General features: G+C 38.3%; 2 protein-coding genes across 4 annotated transcripts in view; both read left to right on the forward strand.

Moving 5' to 3' along the window:
* The first annotated feature begins 151 nt into the window (after positions 1–151).
* On the forward strand, positions 152–6,140 carry dtl (denticleless E3 ubiquitin protein ligase homolog (Drosophila)). Of its 3 annotated transcripts, none has more exons than XM_026340769.1 (15): positions 152–328; positions 1,186–1,323; positions 1,440–1,532; positions 1,616–1,677; positions 1,907–2,027; positions 2,253–2,318; positions 2,426–2,541; positions 2,632–2,705; positions 2,802–2,908; positions 2,996–3,100; positions 3,576–3,688; positions 3,772–3,861; positions 4,038–4,161; positions 4,310–4,956; positions 5,420–6,140. In XM_026340769.1, the coding sequence occupies exons 1-15, from the start codon at positions 277–279 to the stop codon at positions 5,483–5,485; spliced, it is 1,974 nt and encodes a 657-aa protein (XP_026196554.1). In that variant the 5' UTR covers positions 152–276; the 3' UTR covers positions 5,486–6,140. The 3 variants fall into 3 exon arrangements, with proteins under 3 accessions (XP_026196554.1, XP_026196555.1, XP_026196556.1); XM_026340770.1 differs by having other exon boundaries at positions 4,319–4,956; XM_026340771.1 differs by having other exon boundaries at positions 1,467–1,532.
* Positions 6,141–6,807: 667 nt separating this feature from the next.
* Positions 6,808–21,844, forward strand: part of ppp2r5a (protein phosphatase 2, regulatory subunit B', alpha isoform) — a 32,543-nt gene continuing 17,506 nt past the window's right edge. Inside the window, exon 1 of the mRNA XM_026340946.1 lies at positions 6,808–7,893. Within this exon, the coding sequence (XP_026196731.1) occupies positions 7,746–7,893 (148 nt within the window). The 5' untranslated portion in view covers positions 6,808–7,745. The remainder of the gene's footprint in view (positions 7,894–21,844) is intronic.

Here is a 21,844-nt window from a genome sequence, read left to right on the forward strand (position 1 = left end):
CCACCCAAAAGAAACTCTTTTGTTAGTGATTAAAGCAGACTTTACAGAGAAAGCGGATGAGGAAGTGTCGTGTGTGAGGAAGTCGCCGTTTCCACCAATGGTTAAGAGCAACGCAACTTTAGCGGGGGATTCAGTCGCTGTGTTCACACGATCTGTTCGCGGGAAAGATAAGCAGCTGCAGCCCGGGAATAAAAGACCACCAGCTAACGATCTGACAAACATCACGGTGTTATTACATTAATTTAACACCTTCAGACCTCCAGCCGGACTGTGGGGATGCTTTTCCGCTCGATCGTGGGCAGAGGAGTGGGCAGACGGAGGCAGAACGGTGAGTCTTCACCGGAGCTCCTGTGGGGTTTATTGTGCTCAGCTAGTGACTTTAGCTGTGGTTTGTTAACAGAGATATCCTCACAAAAAAAAAAAAATAAATAAAAAAAAATCCCGTTTTATATCTAGACTTGCAAACACACTGCAGGTTACAGTTGGATCTCATGTTATCTGTTGCTTATTTTAATGAGCACACAAACCTTAAGTTGATCTAACATTAATAAAGCAGCGTGGGTCCGATCAGGGTTAAGCAACTAGTTATTCCTGTTCCTGCTCACGGAAGTTGGTGGTTTGTTAAATTAATGTATTTATGAAAAATGCACAACTTATTTCAATCAAAGCATTTTATATTTTTAGGTTAAGCAAGAGCACTTCAGCAGGAAATTTACCAAAGTACCAAAAGTAATAAGCTTTATTTCTAAATTGTATTGTACCATGGTGAGGAGGGGAGAATAATCAAACTGCACTTTACATTTTGTTTACTGTTTTGCATTAAAACATTTTGTCCATCTTCAATAGTAGTCACATACATATACATGTCCAGTTACTATTTTGGATATCTAATATGTATAATGCCATGTTTTTACATGTTTTATGGTGTGATCACGTAATTAAATTAGTTACCATTCCACTTAATGACTAAATAACTAGGCTCCATAAGTGCTCAGTGACATGTTTGGCTCAGTAACTCCAGGTGTGCAATAAGGCTAATACTAATGATTTTATCTGTCATTTTTTAATTAGCCTTTCATTGTTTTGTCTTAATAATCAATAGAAAAATATCCTGCAGGGACTCTAACAACACAATTAAAATGAGCTGAGTCTTAGTATTCCTATAACGCACTATTTTCTACACAGCCCTCCCTGTGGATCCTTGGCCCACGTATCCTTTGAGCTCTCTGCTGCAAGGCTACCAGTGTGTCCGCCATGATGAACACATCTCCTACGGGAACTTGGGTGACTCTGTGCCACCGTTCGGATTGGCTTTCTCCTCTGGTAACCCACCTGCATTTTATCATTAGCTGGTACACATCTGAGCCACAGTAGTGGTTGCTGTCATTTATCCAGCTAACTGGCATGTCCCTCATCTCTCATCTCTCATCTCTCCTTAGCCGGAGACCTGCAAAACATCCTGGCAGTAGCTAATGAAGAAGGCATTGTTAGGATCTACAACACAGAGAGTCGAGAAAACCCTCTTCTAAAAGGTATGTGTAGCGACTCCTTTGGTCTCATTTAGCCTGTCCATCATCAGGAAATATAAATGGCTAATTTTTTGTGAACTTTGCAGAATGGCTGGCTCATGAGAATGCTGTCTTTGACTTAGCCTGGGTACCAGGAGAGCCTCAATTGGTATGTACATGTCATTCCATACTGTCAGTCCACTGTGAATCGGGTTAAGACATCTTTTCACTTTTTTCTTTAAATGCATTTATTGATTTCATTTTATGTAATCTTGTACCATTTATACTGACTCATTTTAAGTGCTGTTATTCTTATGCTTCTTTGTAATTCCTCATTTGGTATTGTTTTGTTTGCTGGCTGTGAAGCCAACTGTGAACTCTTTATGTATCGTCCTCAGGTGACTGCTGCAGGTGATCAGATGGCCAGGCTGTGGGATGTGAAGTCAGGGGATGTGTTGGGTAGCTTCAAGGGTCACCTCTGCAGTCTCAAGTCTGTTGCATTTGCACCACAAGAGAAAGGTTTGTCAAATGTTCCTTGTTGTCTCAAACACTGGCACACACTGGATGTAGGAGCTATGGTAACATGGTGATTATTTTGGGCTTTTTTTCCCAGCTGGTGTGGCACTAAATGACCCCTATAGGAGAAATCCTATTTGGTTGTCATATAAAAGTACAAACTGTATTTGTTGTACTAGGTTTTGAATATCACCATATTGATGTTTTGTTTTGTCCTGTGTTCAACAGCTGTGTTCTGTACTGGAGCCAGAGATGGGAATATTATGGTCTGGGACACCAGGTGTAGCAAAAAAGGTATTGATTCAAAATTCATTTGTGGTATCTCTGTCTTCTTTGCAAAATGATAGAAAGTAATGGCTTAAATGTTGTCAGTGTTTGATGCTATCATATTTTTCTCTCAGATGGTTTCTACAGGCAAGTGAAACAGATCAGTGGTGCTCACAACAAAGCTGAACCACACCCACCCTCTAAAACAAAAAAGCGACGGAGCAGCATGCGCGGAATGGCTCCCAGTGTGGTGAGTTTCCTTAATAACTGACCTGAACAAGTTCAGTGAAATAAAAGCCAGAGAGGCATATCTGATCTTTGCACTTTACTTTTTTTGCAGGATACCCAGCAAAGTGTCACAGTGGTTTTGTTTCGGGATGAACACACCCTCATCTCTTCAGGGGCTGTTGATGGGTAAGACACTACTTTTACTTGTTGCTAACATTTTATTATGAGATCTGTGTGAAAAGATTTGCATGATCCAGTTTGTATTCCATTCCTGGTAACTAGAGTAATCAAGGTGTGGGATCTGAGGAAGAACTACACTGCACACCATCAGGATCCTGTTCCACTGCAGACGTACCAGTACCCGGGTTCTTGCATGCGCATGCGACTGGGTAAGTTCTGCAATCTGCTTGGTATCTTGTATTTTCCTGGAGCTTTTAATGAAAAATTTGATGAATTTTGTTTTCTATCTGTTGCAGGTTATTCAGGACTTGTCCTGGACAACACAAGATCCAACGTCATGTGCAACTGCACCGATGATAATATCTACATGTTCAATGTCAGTGGAATTAAAACAACTCCAGGTACATGAGGAACCACCTACACTATAACAGTATAGTGTGTACCCAACTATAAGCAAAATAAGTATTTCTACAGTAGTTTGTAGGTATCTTGTTACCATTGCACATCACTAGATGGAGCTGCAAACTAATGTCGTGTTCTTTAACTTTCCTGGGGAGCAGAGAGTAAAGCAACAGGGTCACGTTAGATACACAGGGAATGTAGATACAGATTGTGTGCTAAAACAAACCTAATCAAAGCAGTCAGACCTTCAGTACATTAAAATCTAAAGTAGGAACCAACAACAAATTGATTGGTTAATACTGAAACCCTTGCAAGCCAGGCAGCCATTTTGAAATACATTACAACACTATAGTACAAAGTGTGGAGAATTAGACCACTAGATAGACGTGACATATGAACGTTTGAGTGTCTTTTTTGTTGTTGTGGGGTTTTTTTTTGCCCAATCAAAGTAATGACTTATGTTTTCTTCCACAGTGGCAGTTTTCAGTGGCCACAAGAACTCCTCGTTTTATATAAAGTCTACTATTAGTCCAGACGATCAGTTCTTGGCCAGTGGCTCAAGTGACAATCACACATACGTCTGGAAGGTAAGCTTTTTGTTATGCACCCTTCATATGATGGAAATTATTTTATCTTGACAATAAGGTTTTAACCTATTTTTACCTTTTAGATCTCTGATCCTCAACAACCTCCCATGATGCTTCAAGGGCATAGTGAGGAAGTGACATCTGTCGCATGGTGCCCAACAGATTTCACTAAGGTAAGCAACTATGAAAAATCTACAGACAGAACAAGGTAGCCACACAGATTTCTTCCTGTTTCCTCTCTAGGATTGAGTTAAAGGATTTAATGTTTTCCTGCTATAAAGCTGAGTAGTTTTTATAGTTCAGGAAGATGGATTTAGGCTCTGTATAATCTCCACTGCTCTGTTCGCAGATTGCTTCCTGTTCTGATGACCACACTGTACGGATCTGGAGGCTTCACCGGGAAATGGATGGAACACAGTCGTCAGTGGGAGATGCCAATCTTGTGGGTTGGGCACGGCCCAAGTCTCCCAGAAGTAAGTATTTCAACAAGCCTTCAATCAATTTAAACAGTTTATGTAATACACCATTAATCTACCATTTACCTATAAAAACTTTAATTAAAACTTATGTCATATTACTTCTGTGACTCCTGAATTAACAAAGACTTCTGTTGTTGTTAAGAACCTTCAGTTAAAGCTGAGGCCACTCCTGCCAAAACCCAGAGGACAGAGAGCTTTGGAGCCCTGACCTCACCACAGTTGGCTTCCTGTGCTCCCAGCGGTGCTGACCTGCCTCTACCCTCCAGCACCATTTCACCTATCCAGTCTCAGGATGCAAAGGCAATTGCTGTTCGCCAGAGAACACCATCTTCTATCAAGCAGTGGCTCTCCCCGAGCCATAAATCTCCTGGTCAGATTACCCCGCGTCCACGCAGGGTGCTCAACCTGTGTTCCCAGAGTGTGGCGAGCAGCTCCTCTCCCACAGACCATCGAGTCAAACGCAAACTGGAGACTAGTGACAGTCCATCAACGGTCTGTGAAGGTGCAGAGGAGTGTGACTGTGTCACTGAACTTTACCCTGCGACCAAGAGATGCCGGACCCTATCTGGTATCTGCTGTACTGCTCAGGAGAACCAGGAACAAACAAACTGTCACACAGAGGACATTCAAGCCTCATCAAAACAGACTGGCAAAGAGAATTTCTCCCCCAAAGTGATGGACTGGTTGTCTGTGATGGGCCAGAAGTTAAGGAAAGGTCAAGGAAGCCCATATACCCCAAGAAGTCCCAGTTCCTCTAAGAAACAAGAAGGCAGGACGCCAGCTTCTCCAGTAAGTACAGAACTGTTTCTTGTCAAGTAGCACTTATTTTACAGCAATAGTTTGACATTTTGGGAAATTCACTTATTTATAGTCTTATCTGAGAAGATCAAAAACATTTTCATATCCGCACAGCAAACATTAACTTACTGCTAGTAACAGTTTAGCTTAACTTAGCTCACCAATTAACACAGAAGATGCTAATTTATTACAACATCCTCTGAATTTGGATGAAAACCCAGTTAATGTTGAACCACTCTACTTATTTGACAGGAACTATGATTGAGACACAAAAAACATTTTTCTTTTTTTTTACTTTCAGTTGAACAAAATGTTGAAGTTAGTGGATAGAAATAACTGCATTTCAATAAAAGGCCCACCTTTCTTAATCAGTACTAATGTGTACAGGTACTGTATGTTTTCTAGCTATCGAGGGATATTTCAGTTGACCTTTGTTGTTTTTATGTTTTTCTAGACAATCCGCTCACCACAAGCAATGAAGAAAATCTCTACGTATTTCACAAGAAGACCTCTGGACTGACTCACCTAAGATGCTAAAGGGGTATTTTAGGGGGGGCCAATAAACCTCTTAGAATACAGATTTGTCTAGATTGAATGATAATTTGATAAAGTCGTTTTTACATTTAGGGAGGCTCTTCTTTGTTTTAATTATGTCAAATGCAATTGCCTGAAGAAGACTGTTGAGAAATGACTCTGCATGTTCCAGAGTAAGTCTTTCGCTGAAAGCTGGCAACTCAGATTCGTTAGTGTCAGGTGCAAGAGCCCGCAGTGTTGGTCCGTTAAACAGCTTTATTAGGTTGTTAGAGAGATTGAACAACTTCATATTCTGCAGGTATTAATCCTGCAAAAAAAAAAAAATTTTCCCATGGATGCAGATTTTTTAAATTCTGCAAAAAAAGAAACATTTTGTTCTCATCTGTAATTTCTTCTTATGAATTTTACTAATATTAGAAAATGAGGTGGTCACAGATCAACTCAGCTCAGTAACAGTTTGTAAGCAAGCCATTTATATGTTAATCAGTGTAAAGGTTTTCCTACATGGATTTATCTTTTCTGTTTCTGTTACCCAAACATTCTGCATTATTTGTTTGTTGCTGTTTTTTACCTTCAGTTGTTTATATGTACAAAATAACCAATGAATGTTGCTTGGTTTATTTGTATTTATTTCACTCAAATTTGCTGTGGTTAGATTTTATTAAATTTAAAATGGTTTTCAGTGTGTGGTCTGTCATTGGTTGCAAATTATAAGTTTTATTATATAGTTTTCTTACAACTATAAATTATGAATCACTGATATACTGTATGTAATAAGATTAAACTGGATCAAACTTTGTTTATGTGCAGAACTACAGGGATAATGAAAGGTAGTTGCCATTTAACTAGAAATGCAAAAAGACAGTATTGTAATATATGAGTAAATGAGTGGTGCCTTAAATCTTAAAATCATTACAGCATGACTGCAGGAGACAATGCTAGATGTGGTCTACATGTGATGCCTTAAAATATAGGCACACCTGTTTCGTCACAGTGTGGCTGTCTCTGCCGTGCTGAGCGGAGTAAACGCAGATTACCGCACCACCAGTGGTAAAACATGTTGAGATCTGATGTTTCGGGGCAACTGCGGTGACTTTCTGTGATCATAAATATCCAGTACAGCTGCCACTCCTCGTTCAACTGTACGACGTCACGTACGTGTTTTCACATGTCACATGTCCAAGGCCCACCTTCCGCCCTCTCTGATTGGTCCAAAAAGTTTCCAGGTTTGTAAGTCTTCACACGCGATTGGCCGCCGGGAACGTCGGTCAATGACGTGCACCTGTCAGGCTCAGCAGCCCACCGCACAGTCGAGTCAGAAAGACAACGACGGAGCGGCAGCGCTGGGAGTGTTTTATGGCTGCCTGCTCGGCGCGACGTGCACTCATTTGTTGTATTTAGAAATACTTCGTTTTCTAGACGCAGTGAGAACGAAACTTCCGCTCTTTATTCGTCAAGGAATGTAGCCAAGACAAAGTTTCTCCAGCGTGGATACGGCTAACTTTTAAGTGCTAAATGAGACCCAGTCGTCAAGGAGAATTGTACTTCATCGATCGCGGATAGTTCTTCACTCAGCGGAAGTCTGACTAGGATTAAAACCGATGCTTGAAGACACAATTTCGGCGTTTCTACGAAGAACTATGCTCATTTCCCGAGGAAAGTGCATTTTGTAACTTTTTTTTCTTCGGTAGCGATGCAAACTAACGTTACTGCTAGTGACACACGTTAACGGCTAATTTGAGCAAGCTAGCAAGGCAACGTTAACTAACATTAGCAAGCAGCTAAGCAGCTACCTAAATGTTGTTGTAGTTTTTCCTTTTGTAAGTTGTTTACTTGCCAGTTCATTTGACTTTTTTTTTTTAAGATGTCTTCGATACTTTTGCAACAGGTAGATGTTTTGCAAAAATGATGAAGCCGCAAAAAACATCTGGCGTCTAGCAATTAAACGTGTAGTGAATTGTTCCTGGTCTTAGTTTCATAGCACAGGTTATAGTGGAGGCAATGTCCTGAGTTGTAGTTTGGCTTTTTAGTTGATGTTTTGAAGGTTTCTGACAACAAGTTAAGTCAAATGATGCAGTTTGTGGACACAGTCTAACCCCAATACCGACCTACCATGGTGGATCATACAGACTAACTAAGACTTGGGCATTAGTCTCACAGTTCGGTAGGAACAGAAGAGGAAACCTTTCATTTGACCCTAGGGATACAATAGATTGTCTGACGTCTCCATCAGCGAATGCATCAAAATGTCGACCATCTCTGCATCCGAGAAAGTGGACGGCTTTACGAGAAAGTCCGTGAGGAAAGCCCAGAAACAGAGAAAGTCCCAGGGCTCCTCTCAGTACCGCACTCAAAGCGCTCCAGTTGAGCTCTCACCGCTGCCCCAGCTCAAAGGTACGTAAGAGGATGAAGGGGTCTGCAGCTTTAAATAGGCTTTCTGTCATGACCAGTGTGTTGTCTTTACTGTTAGCTTTGCAGAGGTTACATACACTGTGCAGTCTATTAGCTGCATTGCAGAAGACAAACAACATTTTATATGGTTTACAAATTCAACTGTGCACAAGTCTTACCCAACAATGCAGCAGCAGACAGAAGAACACTCGTTCAACAAGTTGTGGAGACATTTCCAAATATTTTCCTCTCATGTTTTTTCTAGACAAGCCCTCTGGAAAAGTTAACCGCAATGCATCTGCAGAAAAACACAACTGCCAAAGTACATATCATCAGTTCTTAGTATTTGGTGACTTTTGTTTTCTATTCTTGAATTATTGTGCTGTAATTGTGTGTACAGGCACACAGAATAACTTCACTGGAGTAGTTGGGCTTAACCGACTTGCAGAGAAACCCATTGAGAGAGTTGTGTTGAATAGCAGGTTAGGACAGAGTTAAGCTTTTGCGTCAACGTGTTGTGGGGAGTGCGCAAATAGGCTCCACATATCTTCCAGGGGTGTCTCCATAGTTGATGAGTGTGAAAAAACAGCACCTGAAATTAATTGGATGGGGCTGCTTGTTGATTCAGGTAGAGATTGTTAAAAGTGTGGACAACATTGAGAAAGTTAAAAGCTCAGTAATCCTTTCTCAATGTTTTGACAAGTTTATATTTTGAGATGATGCCAGGCCACTTCCAGTGTGAACACGCATAACCTCAACAAAGAAGCATAATGCTAGTTTAACTCTTTCACTCATTTCCCATACACAATTAAAAAATCAGGTCTTATAACCTGCTGGGCAGTTAGGGAACCTTTTGAAATTTTGTGGTTTTCTGCATTAATTTGTCATATGTCATTTGTCATAGAGTATGAACAAATATAATGTGCCTAAAATAATAACACAAATTCTGATCTTTCATGACTTTATTGACAACAACCATAAAAGCCTCATAGTGCTAGTGGAAAAACTATGTGAACCCTTGGACCCCCCTTGGCAGCAATAAACTCATCAGGCGCTTCCTATAGCTGTGAATTAGACCTGCACATTCAGGAGGATTTTTAGCCCACTCTTCAAGGCAGAACTGTTTTAGCTCTGGCATATTCTTTGGATGTCTCATGTGTGTGGCTCCCTTAAATTCATTCCATAGCATCTATATTGGGTTGAGGTCTGGGCTCTTGGCCACTCCAAAACGCAGATTTTGTTTTTCTGAAGCCATTCTGTTGTGAACTTGCTTTGGTGTTTTCGGTGATTGTCCTGTAGCATCATCCAACTTCTACAGAGTTTCAGCTGACGTATAGACATTCTCACATTATGCTGATGTATGTTTTGATACACTTGGGAATTCATCTCCCCCCCAATCACTGCAAGCTGTTCAGGCCCTGATGCAGCAACGTTACCAGCAAATCGTCATCTTCCACCATACTCTACAGTTGGGATGATGTTTTCATGATACGCATGATACACGGTGACCTTTTATGCTAGATGTAATGTTGTGTGTTCTTTCCAACTGCTTCAATCTTAGTTTCGCCAGTTTACAAAACATTTTGCTAATACTGCTGTGCAGTGTCAATGTGCTCTTTCACAAACTTCAGGCGTGCAGCAATGTTCTTTGTAGTAAGCAGCAGCTTCCTTCGTGGTGTCCTGCCATGGACACCCTGTTTGTTCAATGTTTTACCTACTATAGACCTATGAACACAGATGTTAAGCCAGTTCCAATGATGCCTTCAAGTGTTTGGCTGTTACTCTGGGTTGTTTCTCTACCTCACTGATGAGTGTTCATTATGCTCTTGGAGTAATTTTGACTAGCCCTTGTACTTTTGTATTTGACACTAGTTTTTTGCAGCATCAGAATTCGCTAGGAAGGACTGAACCTATGGCTATTGCAGAACAGAAAGTACAGAAAAATTCATCAAGCCAAACGGGACACTGTGTGGGATATTAGGGATGGCCAGTATCAAATGTTTATGGGTCTTTTGTCAGTTGATGCAGTGCTATGTTGTTGGTAGAGGTGTGGCATGTAGGGTGGAGGTCTGCTAAGATTTGTCATATGACCCGATCAGTGTCTGTTCCTTGCTTACCTGCTTTTCCTAAAGAGCCTAAGTTATTTGTTAAGTAGTTTGTGTTGATTTCCTGATATATTCTCTGACACTAGTGGCATATATAGACATTTCAATGTTTATGTAAATCCAGCACTTAAGAAAAAGTACGTGTGATTCTCTAATGTATCACTGTGAATACATTTTATACATAGATGTTGATGTCTGTGCAACCAGATTATGCCTCTCTAACTTATTCCAACACAGACACACCATGATTAGTAAACCCTCAGATGTTTCTTTTAGTAAATGCTCTGTAGTTATTGTAGTTTATTAATTTGTCTTGGTACTAGGCAGCAGATAAATGTGTGTTTTGAGGCCACTATGAAACATGCCTCACAATCTCATTTCTTCCATATATGTCACTTTTTTAATTTAAAAAAAAATGGTGGTTACATGACAAATCGCATACAGAACAACATGCACCTGTATCCTGTAGCCTGTGATTAAATCATACTAAATGCTGAGCCTGCAAAAAATGTGTGTGCTTTAAGTTCCTTTAACAAAAAGTTACTTCCCTGTAGGGCATCATACATTTTGCATCAATCTTTTGATTTTTAGTTGAACTTTGCCTCTTAATCTACATTATGTGGAAGATATAACAGTATGTAAACACTAGTGGATGGTCGGTGTAACACAGTACTTACAGAAAATCAAAACAACATGTCCCCATAGCTATGAATCATATTCTGTTTTTTACAGAATGGCTTTTACTAAATTTAAATTACTTTCATTTGCAATTTGCTCACACTACAAAGACAAGCCTCAACAAACATATTGACAGTGTTTATCTTATTAGGAACAGCGAGGCTGAAGTAAGTAAGACTTGTCTGGTCAAGTATCTCAACATGATGCAACTGAAATGCTGAAAGCTATATGAGATGATATCAACTGTCTATCACTGTAGAAAATGTAGCATTTCATATTTTATTATTAATTTTGCATGTGCACGTGCGTTGAGAGTAGATAGTAAAAACTTGGTAGCTTTTCAGCAGGGCTTCGGAACATGGCTTTAATATAATTTCCCAAACTAGTGCATTTCACCGCAACAACACTCGGAAATGACTTGAAGCAGCATGGCAGCAACTGCCTTGTTGACGAGCATGAAAGTGACAGCCAAATTATCCCACTTCCACTAAAAGCTTCAGGATGATTTGTGCCTTGTCATAGTGTTTCAGTTATTTTGATTTATCTTTTTTATTACGGTGTGCAAATACACCCGTGCAGTTATTTGGTAGTTCAAGTAGATGTTATTTATATTGATGTTATATAGGAATGGGGTTTTAAAGACCTTATATCACATTTTCATTTGTAATAGAATAGTTGAAGAAGCTGTGATGAATTATCTGCAGAATTCAAAACTTTTCCAGTGTAGGAGTATCAGTACATGATGTAAATGAAATGTGTGTCAGAGGGCTATCGCTCATTAAAATTTTTACTTTTTCAGGTTTATAGAGTTATGTGTCAGTAGAGCAGTTTGAAATACTGCAAGAGGGCTGAAACAAATCATGACTAAGGAGAGGAGAAGACAGTTTTATGCATACCTATAATAATTGAATGGAAGTATAATCATAAGCAAATTGTAATTTCATTATGTAATACAATATTGAGACATTTCAGGACTTAAAAGCCTTTTCTATAAAATGAAAATGTTTTTTACTATTTCATTTGCACACAAGACACTACAGCATTTGCTAATTGCTGCCAAAGCAACCACACTTGCATGGAGTCATTCTTTTCTCCTGTAGCAGTGGAACATAGTCATGAATGGTCACCATAAGGACTTAAGTATAGCATATTATTCTATTCTATTCTATTCTATTCGGATTTCGTACAGAGAAGTTTGCAAAGGGATCTGCGGGTCCTTAAGTGGAGAGGGAGGGACATTCTACTTTGGACCAGTCAGCATTTTTTAATTTACTACCACCAACACAGTTGGTTCTGTTAATCTGTCAGTCAGTAGTTGACAGCTACACAATGCTACTGCTAGTTTGGAGCTACAAAACAATACCATTTGACCACAGACTTCACAAAACAAGTTAAAATGACTAATTCATCTGTATAAATATAAGAACAGATTTCAGTAAAGGTGATAGAGTTATGCTTATGTTAGCAATTCAGCAATGTTAGCTACTGCTCTGTGAGCTACTTTGGATGAAGCTTTCTTAGTTAGAATCAAGGCTGCTGTGTTACTGCTGCTCTTTTACATATTTCTAATAAGTGGGGTTGCATGTTATGTATGTAAGGTTGTAAATGTTGTGGTATGGTATCTATATTAATACACACTGAAGACTAAATGGTGCCTATTTGTAACCCCCCTGCAACTCACAATCTTTCAGCAAAAGTGCAGTATTAGTACTTTGGATACATGGAAACAAAACAGTGGTGTTACTGTTCTATCAGCTGATAAGATAGTTCGTGTCCGTTTACACAGTCAGCCTAAAAGCAAAAACTGATAGGAGCACAATGTCAACATTCAACAATAGCTCTTTTTTAGTGTAAACCAATCGTCCAAACATGGATTCCTAAATTAGACTGCGTGCTTAGCTGGCCCACATAAACTGAGTTACATTGTTGGGTTTATCGGCACTATTCCTGGTTTCTAGAGTAACAACACTAAGAAGGAAATCTCTGCAGCCAGTGTGTTGTGGCTCCTAAAAGATAGTAGCATGCAAAGATGCTTCTTCCCTCCTGCAGTGGAGAGGTTGGAGCGTTTCTAGCTCCTGTTGTGTGATAGACACTGAAAGGATGAGTCATTCAGAGACCAGCATTGTTGTCATGACAACCAGAAGCCTTGAGACCAAGCCAGGGATATGTTTTACTTTCCAAATAAAGACTGCTTCATTTAGGCTGGCATTTCTGTCACTGGAGTGGAATTTTAATCTGAGAGCCATGATTTTTTACTAGACCTAAGCTTACATTTAGGTGGTGTGGTGGTGTAGTCTAAATACAGTACAGAGTCACAGTGTGAGTCGAAAACGGTATTGATTTAAATTTCCATGACTTGCTCCCACACAGAAGTCAAGGGTAGCTGTTCTGCTGTGTATCTTTTTCACTTTTTCTCTTCCTTTCTGTTTTGCTTTAGTTGAGTTCATTGCTGTGAATCTATTGAGAACTGTTGTATTTGTCCTCTCCTAATTTATTACATCTGTAAAAACAGTACTTTACATATTTGGCATTACACTTTTATTGTTTCATGACTCACTGTTAGGCCTGCTGCTAATGATTGTTTTCATGATGTTCATAGCACCTGATTATGTTATAAATAATTAACTCTTAATATGTAATAGGTTAAGATATAAGTTTCAAAAAAGTATTATTATTGCAGTAGAGTCTGAGATGTCACCTTCTTTATTCCTCAGCACAGTGCCTACATTATCCACAATGCAGTTGAACCACAGGCAATTTTGGGTGTGGTTGCCAGTAGCAGCTAATGTAGCCACAAGCAGAAAGTTCTTCTATCTAACTCAGCACCCCCGCGTTTTGATTTTCATTTTTAGACTTGCACTCCTTAGACCCAACAAGCACGGCACCCAGTGACGTTACAATATCTCTCATGTGTGTAGTTAATTTAAGTTCTTAAATGATTAAGTACCAGAGTTTTAACTATTTCTTTAATTCAGCATCTTTTAGCAGTGGCTCATTTGATCATGAAATACACATCCACCCTATTGGCCTATTGATTGATAAATGTTTCCATCATGTCTGCCAGCAGATCGATACATAATTTTCTAGGAAACAAAAGGCTGACTCTTTTGTGTTGGACTGTGATGGGGTTTGTGCCTTTTTCTGTTGCTGCCAGTGGCATAATTGTGGCCTTGGGCAGTTGACAATTTGCCTCCACCATTCTCTACAAAACTGCTGCCTCAGTTTTATTTTGCACTGGCTGTCTGCTGGCTGAAGACATGATTTAAGTGATTCTGTGCTCCCATAATGACTGGCTGCAAGTAGGGCTGGGTGCTATTAAAATACATATGCTACAATATATAATTTTCCTTTCATAAATTGAATATGTGATTTCAACCTCATCCACTGCACTCTTATTTTAGACTATAAACACCTTTAATGAGAGCCCAATTCAAATGACTGTACCTCCTGAATCACAAAGACTGTATGAATAACAAAAGGTCTTACTAGAAAGAAATCTCTTTTTAAAGTTTATTACAAAAGTGCCAGAAGTACACAAGGAAAAGTCCTGAAACAAACAAACAGAAAAAAACTTAAAGTATGACCATACTTTTTTAATAAACTTGTCCTAGCAGGGATCCATTAAGGATATTTCTCAAAAATGGAAACATATTCTATCTGCAGCACCTGCAGCCTTCTGTATTGCATGTCTTCACCTAAACAGTTGAACAGATTCTGCACTTCATGGGACATGACAATTTAATCTCAGCTATATGAGAATAACTATATAGATGTACCCAGCTAAAGCCATATGATATATACAGTATATGCTGTAGCAAGTCATTTGTGCTGTTTTCACCTCCTCCAACACCTGTTTTCCACCCAGCTTGTGGCTGATCTTCAGTGCCTTTTAAATGTAAAAGTAAATATAGGCAGTTTGGTAGGAGGAACGGTGTGAACCTGTTCATATGGAACCTTTTCAGATTGAGGCAATAAAATGAAGTTGGACCTTAACTTGTTGAAATCTATTAGCTGAGGCAGAAATAGGAATGTGCTGGGCATCCGGCCCGCCGGTTTTGTTCACCCTTTATCCATGCGCAGCCGTGACCTCTCTTGGCCAGATCGTGAGACATTTATCTTTCTCAGGAAGCGTAACACATGCTCAAGTTTCAGAGTAACCCATAGAGGTAATGTGAGTGAAACAGAGCTAGTAGTTTATCTGCGACAGGCTGGACAACTGCCTGGTAACAGCAGAAAAATCTAAAAAGAGACTGAACCCCTATAGAGTTTGATTCCTTTCAAAGGATTGTTTTCTCTTTAATGTTAGCAACATCCTTGAATAAAGACAAGAGATCTGTCTTTGTAGTTTTCTGCCTTTGTAGTTGTTTGTTTTAAGTCCCCATCTTTAAATGAACAATGGATACTGTCTTGGCTTTTCAGTGGGCTTATAACTACTCTCCAAAGAACTGAATAATTGGATATTGCTTTTACTGGTTAGGCAGATTTAGGGGTAATGATACAAGTCACAATACCACTATATTCTTTTTGCCTTTGCAAAAAGGCTCATGTTACATGCACATTACACTGCTATATTGTCTTTATCACAATATATCATGAACAGTCAGGTAAACAAACCTGTAGGCACCGCTGTTCCTCATTACCATTATCAGTTTGAGCTCAGATTGCCTACCTTTTTCATGTCTTAGACTGTATTCTTTGACTGCATTTGTTTGCAGGCATGTGTTAAAATGATGATTTAGATACAGGCCAGTGACACAGTAAGTAGCAAACGTCCTTATTTACCATCATAGCATGTAACCCTCCCAACTGTTGCCCTGGAGAGGAAGACTCATTGGGGTGACTTTCACAGTCAAACCTCAGTTATTTTCCACTAGCATAGCATGTTTTCACGTTTTTTTTTTTTTTTTTGTAGTTCTGAATCAACAGTTTTTTATGCATGTGGTCTAACAACGTTTAAGGACAGACCAAAACCACATGTTGACCATATGGTGTCTAAGAAACACCCTCAAAAATGCATACACACCCTTCTAGCAAGCCTAAAAGAGAAAGCTAAGAGCTAAGCTAAGAGCTAATATTAGTGTAAGGGTAAGGTTTTAAATAATTGCAGAGCTGCTGTGTTTATATTTTTGTGTTATTGTTTTGTATATGTGCCTTATTCGTTTATGTTGACTTTTATATAAAGTGAATAAAAATGAAGTAGTAAATATTAAACTGTGTGGCAGATAAAGTGCTTTATTTCAAAAGAAAATAAATCTAAATCTTTCATTTGAAATTGTAGGATGAATTTTAAATTATGCTTAATGGTTAATGTTTTATATCCACTAGCACAAAATAGAGTACTGTATTAATTAATTTTGCTTTGCTCATTATATTGCCCATGTATCTGACATTTACAGTTTGTAGTTAAAACTGTTAAGCAGATTCTTTTAGTATGAAATGTATAATGGTTAAATAGGCAGGACTAAAATCCCAGCCAGTGCAGAAAATCCTGTTTTTTGCACCTGCATATTGTAGCACTCGAGCTTTTCGTGTCATCTCCTATTGTTAATTGTTTACATGTTGTTCTATAATTTTCAGCCAAATGTGAGGCCCATTTAATTTCTGCAGTTCTATGTTATTTTATCAAACCAGCCTTCCTTTTTGTTAAGTTATTTCAGTATACAAAATCTATAATGAAAGAGGGGGGAGTTTTAAAGCAGCAAACACATAAGAATATATGCATGATTAGAGCATATTATTAGCAGTACACTTATGTGAAGTCAGAGTACTACTTCTTCCTTGGATTGAGCCTCCCAGACAGATCTTGCTTTAAGTCTAATCTATACAACTCTAAATGGCTCATCTGGGTGTTGAGAAAAATGAAAATTGGTTTAGTTTTTATATAATAAAATCTGGATTTGTTATGACACTAGGCAGGTTGTACGAGTTCTTTAAAGTTGATATGTGGCGAGAAATTGTACGTTTAGCATGAGTATGGGTGAACCGAGCTAATTTCCTAAAATGTGTGTCCCAGGGGATTACTGCAGTAATAATCTGTCACTGTTAAGACGTCATCTGACCTGCATTCTTTCTCCCAGTTTGTTTTGGTGTTTTTTTGCTATGGTGCACTTCTCTGAAATGTTGACATCAAAAAGGCAGATACTAGTATAAAACAGGCCTAATCATTTTTCCATATTAACACTACAAGTGTGTACTTAGTTGTGCCATAGGCATTAGGGGAGAAAACTTTGCTCAAACAGTTGAATGAACCTCAGTTAAGATGAAATTGTAATGCTGAGATTTGATATAGTCCCTTATAGTCTGCAAGAGGATTACACACTGAGGCAGTGGTTTTCTTCTGTTCAACCACACGTTGGACTGAAAAGAGATGTCAAGTGCTGTTGCTACAGAACAGTGATAATCTAAATGCAAATAGAGGTCAGGCACTTTACTCTAGTTGCACAGTAAGATGCTGAAAAAATCTTTTAGCACATTTGTCTATATGATACAGTGATGTTATTAATAAAAAAGCATAGCACTTTATTAAAATGAATTTATTGTGAAAAACTTAGATCTATATACGTCCTACATAATGTATTCAGAAAAATATCTTATTGCTAACAGTGCAGCACCTTAAGCAATTCTTTTTTCTTTTTTCCATGACTGCTGCCCTCTGTTACAGTTGAAAGCAGCAGAACATCATTCATCCAGGGAACAGCACATTAGCCACTGGGGCAATGAAACATGGGATGGTAAAATGGAAAATGGTTGCATAACTGCAGTTATCTTCAGATACTGTTCTCCTATGTGGTGCAGCATTTTATTCACATGCAGCACATATTTCAGCAACGGTAATGCAAAAGGATTTTCACGATACTGTAGGCTTAGAAACTTTACCTGCTGTTTTAATGATACATTTCTGCACAGTTAGAATAGTAGTGTTTTGGTTATAAATGTGCAGCTCTGCATGTGTCCATTTGGTTGACAGTCAACTCTCTAAATTTCTTCCATTTCACATTTATCCTGGGAACCTAAAACACATAGTTCATACTTTCCCATAAGTTCATGCACCCTTCAGATGTCTTTTGAGAATTTCATGGCTTTGTTTTTGCTCTGACAGAAAATATGAGCTTATTTAGACAGGTTCAGCCTTTCTAAATATTCTCAAATAAAATACATATTTAAAAAATGTTATAGATAGTGCATACAATCATAGGCCTTGGACACACCAGTACACTGTTATACACCTTATGTTCAGAGGAACACTGTTGTCCTCTTCATTGCACCTCATTTGTAAATGACATGCTACACCTTGACAGACAACTGCTCAATCTAAGATAGTAAATGAAAAGGTGACTAGTTGCAGTAATGATGCTAACCTGTGTTAGCATCTGTTTTTATTCATTATCCCTCATCTTCACAATTTGTGACTTGCTAGGATGCATGGAAAGCTTTACTCTATTGGAAAAACCATGTCTGTGGATTCAGTTGTCCTAGTCTAGATCCAAGTCTCCTAATACACCTGTTAAAAAAATCACGCTGTGTATATTAATGAGAGCATTTGTCCATAAAATCTCTGGAGGCACATAATAAAGCACTCTGTGCTAAAAGGGATGTCTCCCTTGTGAAATATTCACATTTTCAATCCATCACTCACTGCTGTTTGTGCATTTAATGGACAAATATTTCATCTTCAGCTCCTCTGACTGTTAGTTTCTGCAGTGCTGTTTTCTGTTTGCTTTTTCTGTTTGTTTGCACATCTCAAAATGGCTCAACATGATGTTCACAAATCTGTCCGACTGTCTAACTAAACTCTATTTTATTTAAATTTGAATACATTTTCAAAAGTATCTTCAAACATTCTTTTACTTGATCATTATGTTGTATTACTTGTAGTTTTATAAATTAATAATTTTAAATAATAGTGAGAGACAGTTGTTGATGCATTGTATAACCCCAGAACAGCTTCAGTGTCAATGGGATGACTTCTCTTTTTCCAAAAGATACAGTATTCTGTCATTTTGTCTTACAGTGATAGGTGCTCAACTGACTCGAAATCTAGTCACTGTGAAGGTCATAGCATTTGATTGATATCATTTTCATAGTAATGAAACATTCAATAAACATAAACAATAAACATTCAAACTCCTTTATTACATGTATGGTAGTATGTGAATCTGTATTTTTTAATCATTTTATTTTTTCGCTTGTCTGTATGTGGTTAATTCTTGAAGTTTTGCTCTGAACCTTTCTTGCAGTGCTGTGGTTATACAGCTGAGCTCATGTTTCCTGTTTTTGTCACAAAATGTGTGTTTACTGTCTTACATAGTTTATGTTGCTATAAATCATTCTAAATAGCTAGAAACCCATTTATGTATTTCATTATTTTATGTATTATGCTTTTAGAAACTAGATAATAAAATAAATTCAACATACAGGCATATGCCATTAAATCATATTATTGAACCCGTACATTTTCTAAATGTCTGCTACATTACAATGGATTGCACTTCTGTGTACAAATGTTAATGCTGAATATTTATTGTAAATGTGATTTCTTCTAAACCAATTGTTTTCTTATTTTCAACATATAAATAAGTAGTTCAAGTCTTTCATTCAACGTTTTTCTGAGTATGCACTCACAACATTTGGAAATAACAAAATATTGTACATTGTGCAGTCTGCTGAACATACTCTCCTCTGCAAGTAGGATACAAATTACAACCTAATTTATCAGTCTTATTGTGACAAACCAATGCAGTATTTACCACTCTACAGTAGGCAGACAATTATGACAAACATTAAATGAAACCCAGCAAACATCATGACGGAAAAGCTTGTGCAACATTTAGTTTCTTCATGACTGTGGTCGGCAACAGCTAGAATATGGATTAGCTAAATACTGAGCAAGATAGCTACTGTTGTGTTTCTTGAGGAGGGCTTTTCAGCAAAACAAGCTTCACTGTATTTTGTGATTCTTCTTGGATCATATTCCATTAATAGTAACATACATGAAGAAAAAACAAACATTAAAGTTTTGAATGATTTACGTTTTATTACCTTTTGACTAGTAGATTATCTAATGGTAAATATGTTTATTTGCTGTGTTAGGGAGGAATTCTTCTTCTTGTATCTGTCAATTGAGGTCCTGCTCATATTCAAGATAATTGAAAAGGTTGCTAAGATTTATAATCCAGGGCTTGTCTTGTAATAGTGCCACACTAATCCCCTCTGTGGAGAGGCATTTATATTAAAAAGATTGGGTTCACCTGGAAGACACCAATACCTGCAGAGATCCACAATTAAGGTCATTTGTGAATGGCAGCTTAAAGGATTTTAAGAAGTAATAATACCTTTGGATACATCTGTCTCTCCTTTTAGCCCTAACACCTTAGTGGTTATCAAATTGCATGTTATTGCATCCAGATAAGAGAAGTGATTTCTGAGTTGTTGTATTACAAACCATAAAATTTCTTTGGTGGTGTGTCATCTTACTTCTAATGTCAGCTACATTTCCAAGATAAAATATTCTATATGTGAGTGAAGGACTACTGTTTTAGGAGTTAACATGAAACTGAACCTTGTAAATATTGCAGATTGGTTAATTTAGAATATCTTTCTGGTTTTGCAAAGCTTTCTTCTTCTCTTTGTTCTCATACACAGCTTCATAGTCCTAATGGAAATATTTTCTTTTCTTGCCAAGTACCCTGAGGAATATGTGCACTAATGCATCAGTATCTGAAAGGCAAAAATAGCTTCACATTGGGAAAAGCATGTCAGACTGTCTGTAACAGGCCCAGCCATCACTCCTCTTGGGAAGTGATAAAGACAATTCACTGTACAGAAATAAAATGGTTTACACAGGGATGTGTGAAATAGGAATATTAGATCATGAACTATTAATGATCTTCCCTTTCAGTGAGATTGTTCGTATTGTGCTACAGTACCTGTTCGATCAGTTGCAGTCTCATGGACAATATAAATTAACATGCAATGCAGCTGTGTCTTAAAGGCTCAAAGTTGGCTTTTCCTGCCTAGAAAACACTTAAGTTTTAATTTCAGCATGCCTTCCCAAAGTAAGGACAGCCCTGGACACGTCTCCTACATACCACTTGCAGGACAGAAATGTCAGCTATCCATGTGTCATGTTGACAAAAGCAACATTCAGGCTGCAGGAACATCATGGCCCTTTTCCTTTCTTGTTCCAGTCTGCTTCATTCTGCCCTTTCAGTATGGAATCCTTTGAGATTTGATACTTTGGAAAATTGGCATTAAGGCACAGTAGTGTGCTAACAAGTCAGTCTGCTGTAGTTACACACAGATATAGAGTTCACTCAGCCCACCAGTCAGAGGTCTGACCTGTAGAGTTCAGTTGCGTAAGTACTTCATCAGTTGTCAACACCACTAGAACATTTTGACTAGGTGTGAAACTCATTGTGAATTTTTGCTGTCTTTGCCTGCCTGTGCAATGTCCTCAGCCCCACTATTTTATGGGGTAAAGCCTGTTTAGTTTCATAATATTGCTTGATGACAAACTGCACTACGACACTTGTCACACTTACTGCTTTTCTCTTGATATTAAAAACACACTAGCAGTAGATTGTGAACAGACAACTGTGCTTTACATACGTATTTCATATGAGATGCATGTTACTCAAGTTATGGAAGTGGTGTCAGACTGTATATATAAGCAGAAGTAATTAACTAAAATGAGCTAGTTAAAAATAAAAATGTGTTCATACAAATGTACTTATTTAGGGGTTGATTTTACAGAGACACCTCAATGTCAACAAATGTCAGATGATATTTGTGTAACGTCAGAACGTTTTGGTTCTCGAGGTGTTGTTAGTCAGATCTGCAGAGTTGGTTCACATCACTGTGTCCTCCTGCTCTCATTACAGAAAGAGTCCAGCGATGAGCCGATGCTGTGTTGGAACAGAACATCGCTGTACAGCGTGTCACTGCATTTCTGGACAGCTGCCAAATGCTGTTTATAGCTTAGCTGGGGTCAAGTTTGACAGCTCTAATAACTCTGAACGCACTCACCTTCTAATCCATAAAAGGCTTTACAATCAAAACTGAGAATGTCTGGCCTGCCTCTGTGTAGCAAATGTGTTGTTGTATTGTTTCTGTCTGCCTGTTTGTCTTGCAGTTTAGTTAAGATATGCAGTAAACTAGGTAGAATAAAGGAT

This window comes from Anabas testudineus, chromosome 24, assembly GCF_900324465.2.
Source record: "Anabas testudineus chromosome 24, fAnaTes1.2, whole genome shotgun sequence".
Taxonomy (NCBI): domain Eukaryota; kingdom Metazoa; phylum Chordata; class Actinopteri; order Anabantiformes; family Anabantidae; genus Anabas; species Anabas testudineus.

What these genes read in the sequence shown, in the direction of transcription:
- dtl (XM_026340769.1), top strand. Translation starts at nt 277, where the DNA reads ATGCTTTTCCGCTCGATCGTGGGCAGAGGAGTGGGCAGACGGAGGCAG. An exon ending in GGGCAGACGGAGGCAGAACG is followed by an intron (nt 329 to 1,185) that starts GTGAGTCTTCAC and finishes TTTTCTACACAG; the next exon opens with CCCTCCCTGTGGATCCTTGG. An exon ending in ATCACACATACGTCTGGAAG is followed by an intron (nt 3,689 to 3,771) that starts GTAAGCTTTTTG and finishes TTTACCTTTTAG; the next exon opens with ATCTCTGATCCTCAACAACC.